Source organism: Cornus florida, unplaced genomic scaffold, assembly GCF_030987335.1.
Source record: "Cornus florida cultivar Cherokee Brave unplaced genomic scaffold, ASM3098733v1 CherokeeBrave_3.0.0_Hap2_Chr11, whole genome shotgun sequence".
NCBI lineage: Eukaryota > Viridiplantae > Streptophyta > Magnoliopsida > Cornales > Cornaceae > Cornus > Cornus florida.
This window is the reverse complement of record NW_026775581.1, coordinates 96,255,770-96,269,301: the sequence shown is the minus strand read 5'-3', so window position 1 is coordinate 96,269,301 and position 13,532 is coordinate 96,255,770. Positions and strand designations below refer to the sequence as shown.

At 36.6% G+C, this 13,532-nt stretch overlaps 1 protein-coding gene across 2 annotated transcripts; it reads right to left on the bottom strand.

Moving 5' to 3' along the window:
* Nucleotides 1-6,497: 6,497 nt before the first annotated feature.
* On the bottom strand, nt 6,498-12,279 carry LOC132285196 (uncharacterized). 2 transcript variants are annotated; one of them, XM_059787364.1, is made up of 2 exons: nt 10,467-12,279; nt 6,498-8,850 (listed from the first exon to the last, which is right to left on the bottom strand). In XM_059787364.1, exon 2 carries the CDS (start codon nt 8,221-8,223, stop codon nt 7,291-7,293), a length of 933 nt encoding a protein of 310 aa, XP_059643347.1. In that variant the 5' UTR covers nt 8,224-8,850; nt 10,467-12,279; the 3' UTR covers nt 6,498-7,290. The 2 variants fall into 2 exon arrangements, with proteins under 2 accessions (XP_059643347.1, XP_059643348.1); XM_059787365.1 differs by having other exon boundaries at nt 6,498-8,811.
* Nucleotides 12,280-13,532: the final 1,253 nt, after the last annotated feature.

Here is a 13,532-nt window from a genome sequence, read left to right as displayed (position 1 = left end):
ATCAATTAAATAAAATAAAGTGCAATTTAAACAAATAAATAGATACCAATTAAATACACGTCACACAGGTAAACAATTAAATAAAATAATTAAACCAAATAATCACCCAAAAATACAATAAAAATAATAAATAACTGCCGAGACTATCCCTTTAAATTAGGGGTATTACAATAGGGATTTGTTTTTACAACACCCTAGGATTGGTGGATATCATTATGATTGTATTCATGGGGTTGTGGTAGATAAAGATTGCTGAAATGCTACCATGGTTTGTGAAAGGTGTCGGAGGTGCGGAAAATCTTCAGGGAAATTTCTGCAGTGACCACCAAGACGGAAGGAAAATTTCGTGCTGGTAGGTATTTAGTAAAATGTCGTCAAGAGAGGAGGGTAAACCGATTAAATATTCATCAGTCTATTCGTAATTAAGACACTATTCACAAGGGTGTCATTTGGAGGGGTTGCTGGTGTTGCACTTAGAGGAGGAACCAAAGTTTCTGCACTGTATAAAATGTGAAAATTTTTAGGGTCATAATTCGCAATAATTAGCTATTGTTAGGACATGGATGACTATATGGAGAATGGGAAAAGTTTCATATTCGTTTGGAACGAAACAAGGAGTCAAATTGACACTACTTATATTAAGGAAGTAGGGTGTGTCAAGACATGATGTTGAAATCAAACACCTATATAAAGAAGCGATGCACGGTGTATGTGAAAAAGTCACAGTGAGTTGACTTTTAATGACTGGAATTTCTGGAATGATTTTATGAGTGGTAAGATTTCACTAATTGGTACTGCATCGATTCAGTTGCAGGGTTAGCTTTTGACGGTGCCCCAAATTAAGTATTTGGTGCAGACGGAAACTGGTGGTATCAGACTAATGGTACTTTTGGTAGACAGATTGGGAGAAGGATACCAGGACTGACGTTCAGAACACTTAGTTCTTTCTTCATACTGACGGAAAATATGATGCACTCACGATCTGGAGCAGATTTTTGGAGGGGCAGGAGGAGGGACAAAGTGATTTTGTCTTCCAATCTGATATAATTAGATGGTTGAGATGGACCAGCAGAGATTGCTAGATCTTTGCAGTCATTTTCTATACAAAAGTGGAAATGATAGAGCATTTTCACGGGTTTAGTTGAGGGATTGCTAACTTTACCAGAAGGTCAGGATTCTGGATGGGATACTAGTTGATTTCTAATGAAATTAGCTCAATTTTTAGTTTATTTTGAACTGGTAGGACATCAGTTCATATGGATAGAGTGGATTACGTGACAACTTAGATGCATTAAAGTGGTAATTTACGCTTCGCTTGAAATTTGTCATGTAGAATGGAATGTGGAGGTGGACGCTCTCAACAACCGATAGGAGTTTTCGGTCGGTTGTTGCATTAGGAGTTGAAGTCTTAGTTTATGTACTAATGACACTTGTTTTTACCAAGGAAATTAAGGGGGGTCAACCTCAAATATCAGAGCTGACCCTAGAGACGGTGTTACCTTACTCAGAAACAGTATACGGTACTAGAGGAGGATTCGTTGATTCGGTGAATGTTGTCGGAGTGACTAAGATGTAAAATTTGTAGAAATGTTCTCGATGCACTCGGACGGTTATAAGGAACATCAAGACATCAAATTTCAGTTCTAGTGAACAGGTTTGGGAAAAGACGTGTATATAAACGTCTATACGAGTAACACCTGTTAGAAAAGGAGAGTAGGCTTAGTCAGGAGTGGATGGTTGGTCGAGATTATCAACATTTACTGGAATTTTAATTTCATAGGGATTAAGAGTGCTAGATTGTGCAAGTTTGCTGAGGGACATTAATTCTCGTAATGTTGACTTTTGGACTTCGCATCAGTTCTATATTGCACTGATAACGGAGGTATAGTTGTGGTTCATATCTCGACGGAAGTTTGAATCGAGAGTGTACATTTGATCAGTTGATTTGGAATGTTTTCCATATCGGGAGCAAGGTGTGTTGTCGGGGAAGTTGTTATGTATTCAATTGTTTTCATGGATAGTGTTCCTAAAACACTAGGATGGATGCATAGATGTTTTGCAAATCTATGCTATGGAATTTGGAGGAATGTGGATCTTTCCCCTGTACAAACAAATTTGGGTAAGAGTGAGTAGTTGTTAAATCCAACTTATATGTTGAATAATTTTTATGTTTTCTTTTACATCGGACTAATAAATTGTTCCTGAAAGTTTTGGAATTCAGTGGAGCTCATACTTAAAGGCAGCATCCACAATGGAACGTTAATGAATTTTAATGAAAATAATTCAAGGTTTCGTGAATTCCAAGGACAGAATTCCGTTTGTTAGAGGGGGAGAATGTAATACCCCTAAAATTAAAAAGGATATAATTGGGATTTTACTATTTATTTTAAGTGTTTTATGTGTTTATGTGGATATGTGTTTAGGTTTAATTGATTAAATTATTTGTTCGTTCTTTATTTGATTTAATTGTATAGTCTTTAATTGATTTAATTGTCATTTAAGTTGTTTTTGAATTATTTTGTTGGTTAATTATTTTATGTAATTTAATTATGGTTTTAATTAATTGGTTAATTGGTTTTTTTATTTTATTTAGTTAAATAGGTTAAATTATTAGGGTTTTGTCTCTTTACCGTCACGTTTGAATAAAGCCGCCTTGTTTAATTAAGCCACCTTGGAGATGTAAGGAATTGTTGATTTATGTCTCTACGATTAAAGTAGAATTAGGGCTAATATCTTTTCCTAAGCTTATAAATAAAACAATAAGGGTCTACTTAGGGTTGTAAGCACAAACCTTATTCATGAATTGTGAAAATACAGAGAGTGAAACAGAGAGTTTAAAGGAAAAACTGAAGGAGAGGAAGGTAGGGTTTGAGTTAAGGATTATAAGCCGGACTAAGGAGGAAGCTTGAGGGATGTTTGAGGGTTAGAACCGGAGCAGATGAATCCTTGACAGCGATCATGATCGCCGAAAATTCTAGGAAGAGGACGACGTTGAAAGGTTTCAAACCGAAACCGAAAGGCAAGTTCTTTTCTTCCTCTTTCCCTTTGACTTGTGTTCTGTGCACCTAGATAGTCTCTAGGGTTTAATTAATTAGGAACTGGAATTTACATGGTTAATATATGCTATATTGATGGTCTGTTTGTTGTTGAAATTAAATCTGTTACAATTCGTGCAAGTCTGTTTTTGTTTTGTTTTCTTAAAGCATGTAAATTCTGTTGGAATTTTAGTTACTGTATTTTCTTTCAATAACTGTAAACGAATGATTGGAATTTTAGATAAGACTCCTAAGTGCAGTAGTGAAGAGGAACATAAAGGATTGGAATGGAACTGATATTGCAAAATAGTTTCAGCTTTTTTTTTTTTTTTTTTTTTTTTTATGACTCAGGAACTCCCCCACGCAGGGCCCCTTAGGGACTCACCGTAGGTACAAACCTGGGGGGGTGGAGCCCTGCCCAAGGACACCTCCGGGTGAGTCCGGGAACGCAGAGGCTAGGAGTTGACCTCGGGCCTCTTCTGTGAAAACCCAAGCTCTAACCATCACTACTACGCCCCCGGGGGCTAAAATAGTTTCAGTTTTGTTCCTAAAGCATGTTTTGTTTCGGTAACAAATTTAGTTTTAATTTGATTTCAACTTCTGTAAATGAATCATGGGAATGTTACTAGGGTGTTATAAGACTCTTAAGATGAGTTTTAGAAATCAACAGAGTGGTAGGAATGGTCCAGAGACAGAGCAAACGGACTGAAATGAAGCAGAAACGGACTGAAGCTCTCAAAGGGAGAGGAATTCGGCTTTCCCATGAGTAGAGCCAGCTCTAGAAAGAGTAGAGCAGGCTCTACCTCAACAAGAGCAGGCTCTAAACTCCTCTGAGCCAGCTCTAGGCTGATTAGAGCCTGCTCTAATTTTCCAAGAGCAGGCTCTACCCAATTTGATGCGTACTGTGACTTTTTAAGCTACTTTTTGGGCACTTGGGGTTTCTAAACAGTTTTAAAACTTTAATGGGGTTTTCAAAACATTATTTTAACATGCAATCAAGGTCTTGAATTGCATAAAATACCCCTTTGTTTTAATAGAATTAAAAGTGAGCTAATTAACAATTTTGCCTACGGTTAACGGCTGGAAGGAAATAAATTGTCTAATTTTAATTTGACAATTTAAGGTGCTATAACATGATTCTAAATTAAATTTTAGATGCATTAGGGAGTCTTTTAATAAAAAAATTGGACTCATAGCATAGTTTATGGCTCGGTACAAGAACAATAAAACAGTATACAAGTTTGCAACCTAGCTTGCTTTTGACAGATAAAAGGAACTGAATTGCTAGAAGTAATTTAGAATTAATTTTAGCAAATTCTTAGACAATATTATGATTTTAAAACTTTCTAAATTGCATGATAGAGTTGTTGATTTACTAAAACTGATCTATTCATGCTCTGGATGCTAGTTGATAAACTGTTAAACAATACATGGGTTAACTCTTGGATTTAAATTGCTGAAACTTTAAATACGTATCTGCAATTATTTGGATTTTGGTTTTGGATTGTAAATTGCTAAACTGTTATGTATTAGTTGTAATTTACATGGTTTTAGATTTAAATTGCTGAAACTTTAAATACGTTTCTGCAATTATTTGGATTTTGGTTTGGATTTTGCTAAACTGTTATGTATCGGTTATAATTTACATGGTTTTGGATTTAAATTGTTGAAATACTAAATACTCTTCTACAATTATTTGGAATGGTTTTGGACTATAAATTGCTCAACTATTATGTAATTGTTGTAATTTACACGAATATGGAGGATTGTATGCACTGGTATGGGACGGTAGCATACTAGGTTTGGATTAACACTAGTTGCTAAAATCCTACCTATTTTGGAATAAGGGTACTGGTTGTTAAATAAAATCCTCCTTATATATATGGGTCGGTGCGGTTGAATACGCCGAACGACTTACTGGATTTCTTATGGATGAATGTGAACGGATTTTATATATATTGTTATGGTACCGTGACACGAGCTTGAGTCTCATAGTCGACGGTTAAGGAGCATATATGCAGTAGGATGCGTAGCTAGCTATGTTGGTTGAGGTATACCCTATTAGGCTTAGATAGTCATGCCCACTCAGGTGCGTTTTGCATGTTACCTTCTATTCAGGTTGAGACCCTCAGCATAGTCTAGTGAGAGTCCTATAGTATGGTTATATATTTATCTATTATGGACTATATAGATATTGTTGGGATATCTAGGGTGTATCTGCGTATCGGGTCACTGTATGGATAACAGTTAGAATAGAATTTGCATGTGGGCTTGACCCACTCTTATTTTTACAGGAGTTCGACGGTTCCAGCTTAGAGCTTGATCGTGCTGAGTAGATACAGTTATTCACTCCACCGACGATGTAGGATTTATTTCTATGTTTTAAACTTGGGTTTCTTCCCAGCGATGTAAATTTCAATTGGAATTTTTAGGGCTCCACTAGATGGATTCCCGAATTGTATTAGAAATGGAGAATTTGGATGTATCAGAATAATTCTTTATTAATAAAATTTTATTCTGATGTTTTTGGATTATCATTCTAGTTTCTTTTCAGCAATTTATTTATTCTTATTTTCTTAATTGTATTATGTGTTCGTTAACTGCTAATTAATTTGATATCCTCGGGTAATCGGGCGTGGGCCTAACTAACCCGCATCCGGAGATCCGGGGGTATCACACTAGACGTGTGGTACATATTTATAGACAACAATACCTAAGTCCAACTAAACCCTAAACCTAAACATAATCGGCCCAAAACAAAACCTATTTTTTTTTACACACGCTATGTCTTGCTACCAATTTAAATAAAACAAAATTAATTAATTAAATAACAACCAATTTAATAACACAAAATTAATTAATTAAATAATATAATCAATTCAACAGATTAACCACCAAAGAAATTAAAACAGTTAAATACAAGATTAAACAGGTAAAGCAAATCAACTAAGAAAACAATTAAATAATTAAGCAAATACGCAATTAATCACACAAAAATAAAATAACTCAATAAATAAAATACCGAGACTTCTTTTAAAATTAGGGGTATTACAAAAAGTAGGTTCTAGACTTAAAAAAGGATAGGTTCATTTTTTTTAAAAAAAAAATTATGAAGATAGAAACATAACCATAGCAATGGTCTAATCAGTTCTTAATTACGTGAATAAAAGGTCTTTGCCGTTTCAAGGTTTCAAGCCAATTTGTGGTATCAAAATGTAGGTTCTAGACTTAAAAAAGAATAGGATTTTTTTTTTTTTTTTTTTTGATAGATAATAAATTATACCAAATTTGACACAACTTACCAAAAGAAAAAAGATCTAATTTTAAATGGATTAGTTTCATACATCCAATGAAAATAGTAAATATACATCGAGGCAGTGACCCCCCTTCAGCAACAGCTCAGATTCTTCTCTTGTACCTCCCTAGCTTTACAATTGTATATAGATCAATTTGAACATGGACATAGTATACTCACAACCAAATACTTTGCAACTAAGAATCAAAATGATGTTGCATGCAACTCTCTTTGAGCTAAGGGAAGCAGCCAATACAATCTTAACTGTAGTTGGAAAACATTTCAAAATTGAGTATAATTGTATTTATTGCTTAAATTGACACTGTAAAATGTAAATACAGATGTTGCATATGGCCATGTGTTGAAAAGTGAGCTAAAAATACTAGTTATACTCTTTCATTGAACTCAAAAACCAAGCAAACTGGCTACTACTTTCTCTGTCTACTACTACCACTACTGTTGCCACTACTAGAGACTCTCGATCCCTCGGAGACGGAAGAATTTACATCTGCTAAAATTTGGACTTCCAATTTATGGCCTTTCAAAGCTGCCCTAACCTTTCTCACCACTTGTTGCTTCATAACCTTGCGCTCTGCTGTATAGAGATGTTTACACTTATCTATCCCCCTGAGGAACCCCACCACGCTTTCACCGGAGCCTCCACCACCCTTTTCAATCCTCACGAGCTTCTCCACCACTTGCAAGGAAAAGATCCTCTCTAAGCAGGCTTTGTTTCCCAACTCCACAATATCTAAAACACAACGCATGGTTACTTCTCGTGTCTTCACCGATTTGCTTTCAAACGAATGGACCAACCTCTCCATGAGCCCCATTTGGAGGATTCTGTTCAGAATGAGGAACCCACCGTTGCCAAAAAGCATCTGATTCAGTGCCATATAGGCTGAATCCTGCAACTCTGGAACATTGCATTGCATCATTTTAATCAGATCAGGAATGATGTCATACTCCAGAAATTTTTATACATGATTCTCCCCCAGAGCAAGCCAACTTCATTAGTGCAAAGGCAGAAGCAAATCTCAATGAGTTCTGTTCTGGCTGCCCAATTTGCAGGAGTTCAGATAGTCTTTTGACAATGGGACTGCGAAGGATCATGTCTCTAACTTCTGAGTCTCCTGCTTTCTCAATGATTGGTATAATGTCTTGCATTGCCTCCAATACCCGTTTGTGATCACTGTCGAGCATCTTGTGAATGAGATCTTCAAAATTTAGTGGTTTTGGTGAAAGGGGTACATTTCGTTCCGACATAGCAATTTGTTCCAAACTGAGTCTTACTTGCCAAGGCAAGAGGTTTAGAGTACGAGGTTTAAGGGACCCATTTGCAGGAAGATCTCCAAGCTCATGAAATGCCTTCAATGTGACAATAGCAAGGTGTTGTGCAACCTCAGATCCAACCTCAAGAAGTTTTATTAGACTTCTGTCGATCTCAAAAGAAAGCATTCTGTCAACAGCTTTTGATTTGCCGGCTTTTGTTAATGACATCAATATAGAAAATATGCTCTCATGGCATTCCTCAGCATTAGGATGGAGCAAATCCACCAACCGGTTCATGGGAATGCTCTGAAGCACCTTATCAACTGTGTCAGGGGTTCCAAATTCTGCTAGCTTTGCAAGGACATTTAAAATGTTGGTTTGGATCATGGGGTCCTCACAGTTTTCTAATATCCGAGCAAGCTTAGCAACTGCATCGATAGTCTCAAGGGATGGGAAATAATTAGTGTAATCACTCTTACTGAATATACTGGTGATGGCTTTTGCAGACACTGCTATCAGATCCTGTGAGTCTGTTGACATCAGATTTGAAATCCTCGGTCCCAATATGCCACTAAAGCTTGCTCCGCTAGCTTCAAGTTCAGATATGGATATGCTAGCCATAAAAGCTTGGATAATTGCTTCCAAGGTGATAAACGTCTGTTTTTCTTCTAAAACACTCAGAAGAATCTCTATCCTTGGCCCAGCGACTTCTTAAATTGTTTCCTTCCCAAAAATTAAAAGCCAAGGGCTGATATATGGAGTTCCTTCAGGCATAGAATCACTCAGCAGAATCTCAATGGAATCATTCACCTTGCTATCAAGGTACAGAGTGACCATATCATGTGCTTGGTACAAGGGATAAGAATCAGTTTTCATTAGTAAGGAACCTTCAACAAGCTTGCAGACTACAATAGGAAATAAGCTCTCCTGCCCAAGAACCGACCAAATGGCCTCTAGGCAAGCTTCTGGCACGGGCTCAACCCATGAAAGAGCGGCAAGAGCAATAAAAAGACTTACTGGAGTCTTCAGGCATTGCTTCTAGACTGAACTCAAATGATCCAAAAATGGTAACTGTGTTCTCGGCTTCTTTCTCATTTGCATATGAGACCAGACCTGGTGCACACGCGGCAAATGTGGATATGTTGGTTATAGCCTTTTCCCATTTATCCGTTCTTGTTTCTTTCCTGAGAGCCTTACCCATTACAGCAACTGTAAGAGGATGATGACCACAACATTCAAGTAAACACTCTGCCACAAAATCTTAGCAAATCACGATGGAAATCCTTAGAGAAAAAATTGCAAAATAATAAAGAAAATGAGCACATATAGGGATAATAGACAGTCAAGAACTAGAAATAGGTTTCAGGTAAGCCAGACTTGACTATGATAGTCAGTTTGTATGATCAAGAAGTTAAGGTTTGACTCTGTGATGAACTTTGGTTACAAAGGAGTAGAACTGACCACACAGGTTAACAATAAGATGTATAACAGTATTATCTTATCATGTGGTCCTGCAAGAGCTTTGAAGGTCAACTCGGCCTTATATCCAAAGATTATGGCAATAACATTTCACATATTCAATACTACAGGGATACTTGAAAGAGTTCATGAAAATTGGATCAGTCCATAGTATTTTACATGACATTTTGAACACACAAGTTTGTGATGTAACATGACATCAATAGTTACTAGATAATACAAAAATAATTGCATTTATTTGCTAAAGTAATTGTCAAGACACAAATTGAACCCAATCCACATATATGGCTACTAGTAAGGAAAAGAGTTAACAAAGACAATAAATTAAATATGACGGAAAAAAAAAGGTGGATTGATTCTGACCAAATCTCTATCTTCTCATGGTCCTGTAAAGCCGCATGAATTTTATCATGACTATAACCTCATAAAAGTTGTTTCTCTGTCCATCATTTGACAAAGGCTGAACTTGGCAGTGGAAGAAAATGAAAGAATGAATGCAATAGCGTACGCCCTTCTGATTGATTTGTAATGAATGATTGGACGCACAATTACCATTGCATTAGAATTCATATTTATAAATCTCTAGAAGGACTCAGAATGTAGGTTTTGTTTATCTTTCTTCTATTTGGGATTATGTATGCCTTTAAACAAGAATTAGTTTAATGTTCTATGGCTTCTCAATGAATATGGATGCAGAAATGTGTTTGTTCTGAGAACCTTTTGGTGTGTGAGAGCTCTGGAATAGACTAATTATAGTAATGAATAGATCCTCCAGCTCATTTTCATGGATGAAGAGAAAGTTTATCTTGTGGTGACTCCAACATGTCATTGAAAGTTCATTGAAGCTGGTGCACAGCAACTAAATCTAAATAAAAATTCTGGATGATGATTTAAGGCCAACCATAGAATCAGTGACGGAAAGTCAAAAAGACATGTTAAAAAACAAGTGGCTGACATGAGGGTAGTAGGTGGACAAGTGTTGATATGTGGAAGAGAACATCAAAGTAGCTTCAATAAGTTATAATGTAAAGAGGGCCAACTGAAGTGCTTGGCTTGTGCCCCATGCATGGATGGCCTATTATAGCACCATTAGTGAGCGCTATGGCACAAGTGGAAATAGCTAGATGGAAGAGTTAACTAGAAAGAGAATGAACGGAAACACTTGGATATCTAGAAGCTCAAAATTTAGGAAAGATATCTTCGTAGAAGTGAACTCATGTTCCAGTGCCAAGACTCATAGATGATCATGAACTAAGCAGATGGACATAAGTTTACTTATAGATGCTCGTGATCTAAGCAGATGGACATAAGTTTAGCATACATGCAGCTTATATCCATATAAAATTTTGAAGATGACGAATATAACAGAAAAATATAGCTCATACCGGAAGCTCTTCCTCGCTAAGGAGGCTATGGTAGAGAAGAACTGCCTTGCTTATTTCCCTCACATCGTCCTTGCTTAACTCTACTTTCTCAGTTTCTGTTATTTCGTAAACTGATTCATTTCTTGTTGTTACCAAGTGTCTGTAATCACTATCATACATCTTTGCAAACTGCTCAACAATGTCTTGTTCCCATACATCATCAAGAAGGATCAAAATACTCTTCCCATACAATGCTTCCTGAAGCAGGCAGCAAACATATTCAAGATCTCCACTGTTATCTTTCATCTTCTTCCAATATCCAATTTGTACAAAAAATCTACAAATTTTTCTTGCCAAGCCCTTTTGGTATTCAGCTTTACTACCATTACAAGCAGCCTTACTGCACCATTGCCCAAATCCAAGTTCAACTGCTCCATCCACAAACTTTGTTGGAGGATTGGAAGCCACTTGACGAGCCAAACATGACTTTCCAATACCAGATAAGCCAACTATTAGAATGACCTTATGGGAATCCTCTTTCTCTAGTAAACTACTCACAAATTTGCACTTACTAGAAATTGGGTACCCTTGATCCGTGTTTATTTTCAGTCAAACCTGGATGTTTCTCGCAGTTGATTCCATTGCATTCTCAACTTGTTCAGTCAATCTTTGAGATTCAAGCCACCAGTTCAAGTCATCTCTAATTGTCTTCACTATCTTCCCAAGTGGATCCCCCTGCTAAAGAACTCCACACAACCTTAGCCAATTTCTTAATTTTACTCCTTGACACGATCCTTCTTGCCTTCTAGATGTTTGGATGCAGCTGTTCTATAAGGCCATTTAAGCTTTGAATTTGGTGGTCTAGTTGGGGGTTATGTAGCTTGTACATATGTTTATGCTTAATACGGTGTGTCAAATTCTCAAGATCACATACAAATTCCTCTATGCTTTGTATTCTCTTTGGAGCCTCATCGAGATTTCTAGAGGCCTGCTCCAGTGCACCAACAACTCCTACCATACTCGAGACTATCTGTGTTGCAGAAGCAATAACTTACAATGCATCCATTTGAATCCAAAAAAAATACACCCACAACTAGTTTCTTTAAATCTTCTTCAATCAAATAATTGTACTCACAACATTAGACCAAGTAGCCACAAGAAGCTACAATCAAATAATTGCATAATTTATCCCACGGCAGGCCTTCAAAGTGGCAACAATAAAAATCCAATTTCTCCAAGAATGAAAGGAAAATATGGAAACATAGCTTCAAGAAGTTTCTTCACAAAATCTCAAACATCAATTTTTGAGAAATATCAGAAACCCCCATTAATAAGATTTAAAAACCCAACTTGATAAAAGTCAGGAACTGCAAAAACCAGAATCCCCATTAGTGGCCCTATTAAGCTCTTGGATCCGGTTCAAAGATCATACTCAGATTTCCAAATATCTATAGAACTTCATCTTTCAACAGTGTGAGATTAATTGAATCAATCAAGTTTACTATTAGATTACAACCAAACTCCAATTTATTCTTATACCCAATTAACTCACATGAACTAACTGACCATCCAAACAACATAAACCCATCAAAACCCATAATTTTCTTTAATACAATCTCAATAAGAATAACCCAGTTGTCAAATGCTCTCAGAAGCACAATCATTCAAATTTAACAGCGCAAAAAAAAAGTTTTCAGTGTTCTTACCTTAAGAGGATGTAAATATGACTTTCATGGAAGTCCCACACTGAAAATGGCAACTTTTACCATAAATTAGCATCTATTCCATGGAACAAAGCTTTTTGACATTGAAACCAAAAAAAAGAGAAGGAATGATTGAGGACTCACCAGTCAACTTACAAGTGCAAATCATACTGTATACATGTTGAGGACTCGGTTATGTCACAGTCCAATAAAATATAATTTCTTGGCTCTGTTCTAGTGATTCAATTATAACTTTGTCCAATCAGTGACCGGCCGTGGTCACTGTGCAGAGAATACACTCGTGTGTTACAACTGTAAAAAGTCAAATGGGCACCTATTGTTTGAATATATTTTTTAAAATTTTCTTTTTACCAAATATATATATTTTTAAATTATTTCTCCAGCATTGACAGATTTATATCCTAAGTCATACCATCTTTCTCAACCAACGGGTGAGAACAGTTCCAAAAGCGCTTTCGTTTTCATGATCCGCACATGTTCTGGCTCAAATTCTCACTATTTACGACTTAATTCACTATTTATGACTTAATTCTGCTGCTCTCACGCTCCCATTCTCGAATTTGATTCACACCTGTATCAATAGAGATATTTTCTGAACGCAATTTTATATGATATATATTTTACAAACTATATAACCCTAACTCACACCGCATCTAGTTCGCAACTCAATTACCATGCAACACAATTACCTCATGATGTAACATAACATATTACACATCAAGTCATGTAACACCATTATTTGCACCAAGGTGATCCTTTGTCCCCATATCTTTTTATAATTTGTGCTGAAACTCTTTCCCTTACTATTTTGCGTGCGCAGCAAGCCAGGCTGTTATCCGGCCTTCAAATTTGCCGGGAAGCTCCTTCTATTTCTCACCTCTTTTTTGCAGATGACTTAGTTGTGTTTTATGCTGCGGTGGAACTAGGGGTTTGGGTTTTGAAACGTATTTTGGCTGATTATGAGTATGCATTTGGCAGCAAGTGAATTTTAGTAAATCGTCTATATTTTTCTCAAAGAATGTTGCTGGTTCAATGTGCCATTTTATTAGTCACTGTTTGGGTTTGCAATTGACTGGCTAGAATAATAGGTATTTGGGTGTGCCGACTCTTTTGGGGCGATCTAAACGGGATGTTTTTCAGTTCCTACTTTCTAAACTGCAGGACCGTTTGTCTTTCTGGAAATGTAAATCTTTGTCGGCAGGCGGTAATGAAGTACTTATTAAGGCGGTGTTGAGTGCTTTGCCGACGTATGTGATGTCTTTCTTTCAACTGCCTCGCACATTATGCTTGAATTTGATGAAACATATTCGTGCATTTTGGTGGTGCAATAAGGATAAAAATCGAGCTATCCATTGGGTGCATT

Coding starts and splice junctions, on each gene's coding strand:
- LOC132285196 (XM_059787364.1), bottom strand. CDS start 8,223: ATGGCTAGCATATCCATATCTGAACTTGAAGCTAGCGGAGCAAGCTTT.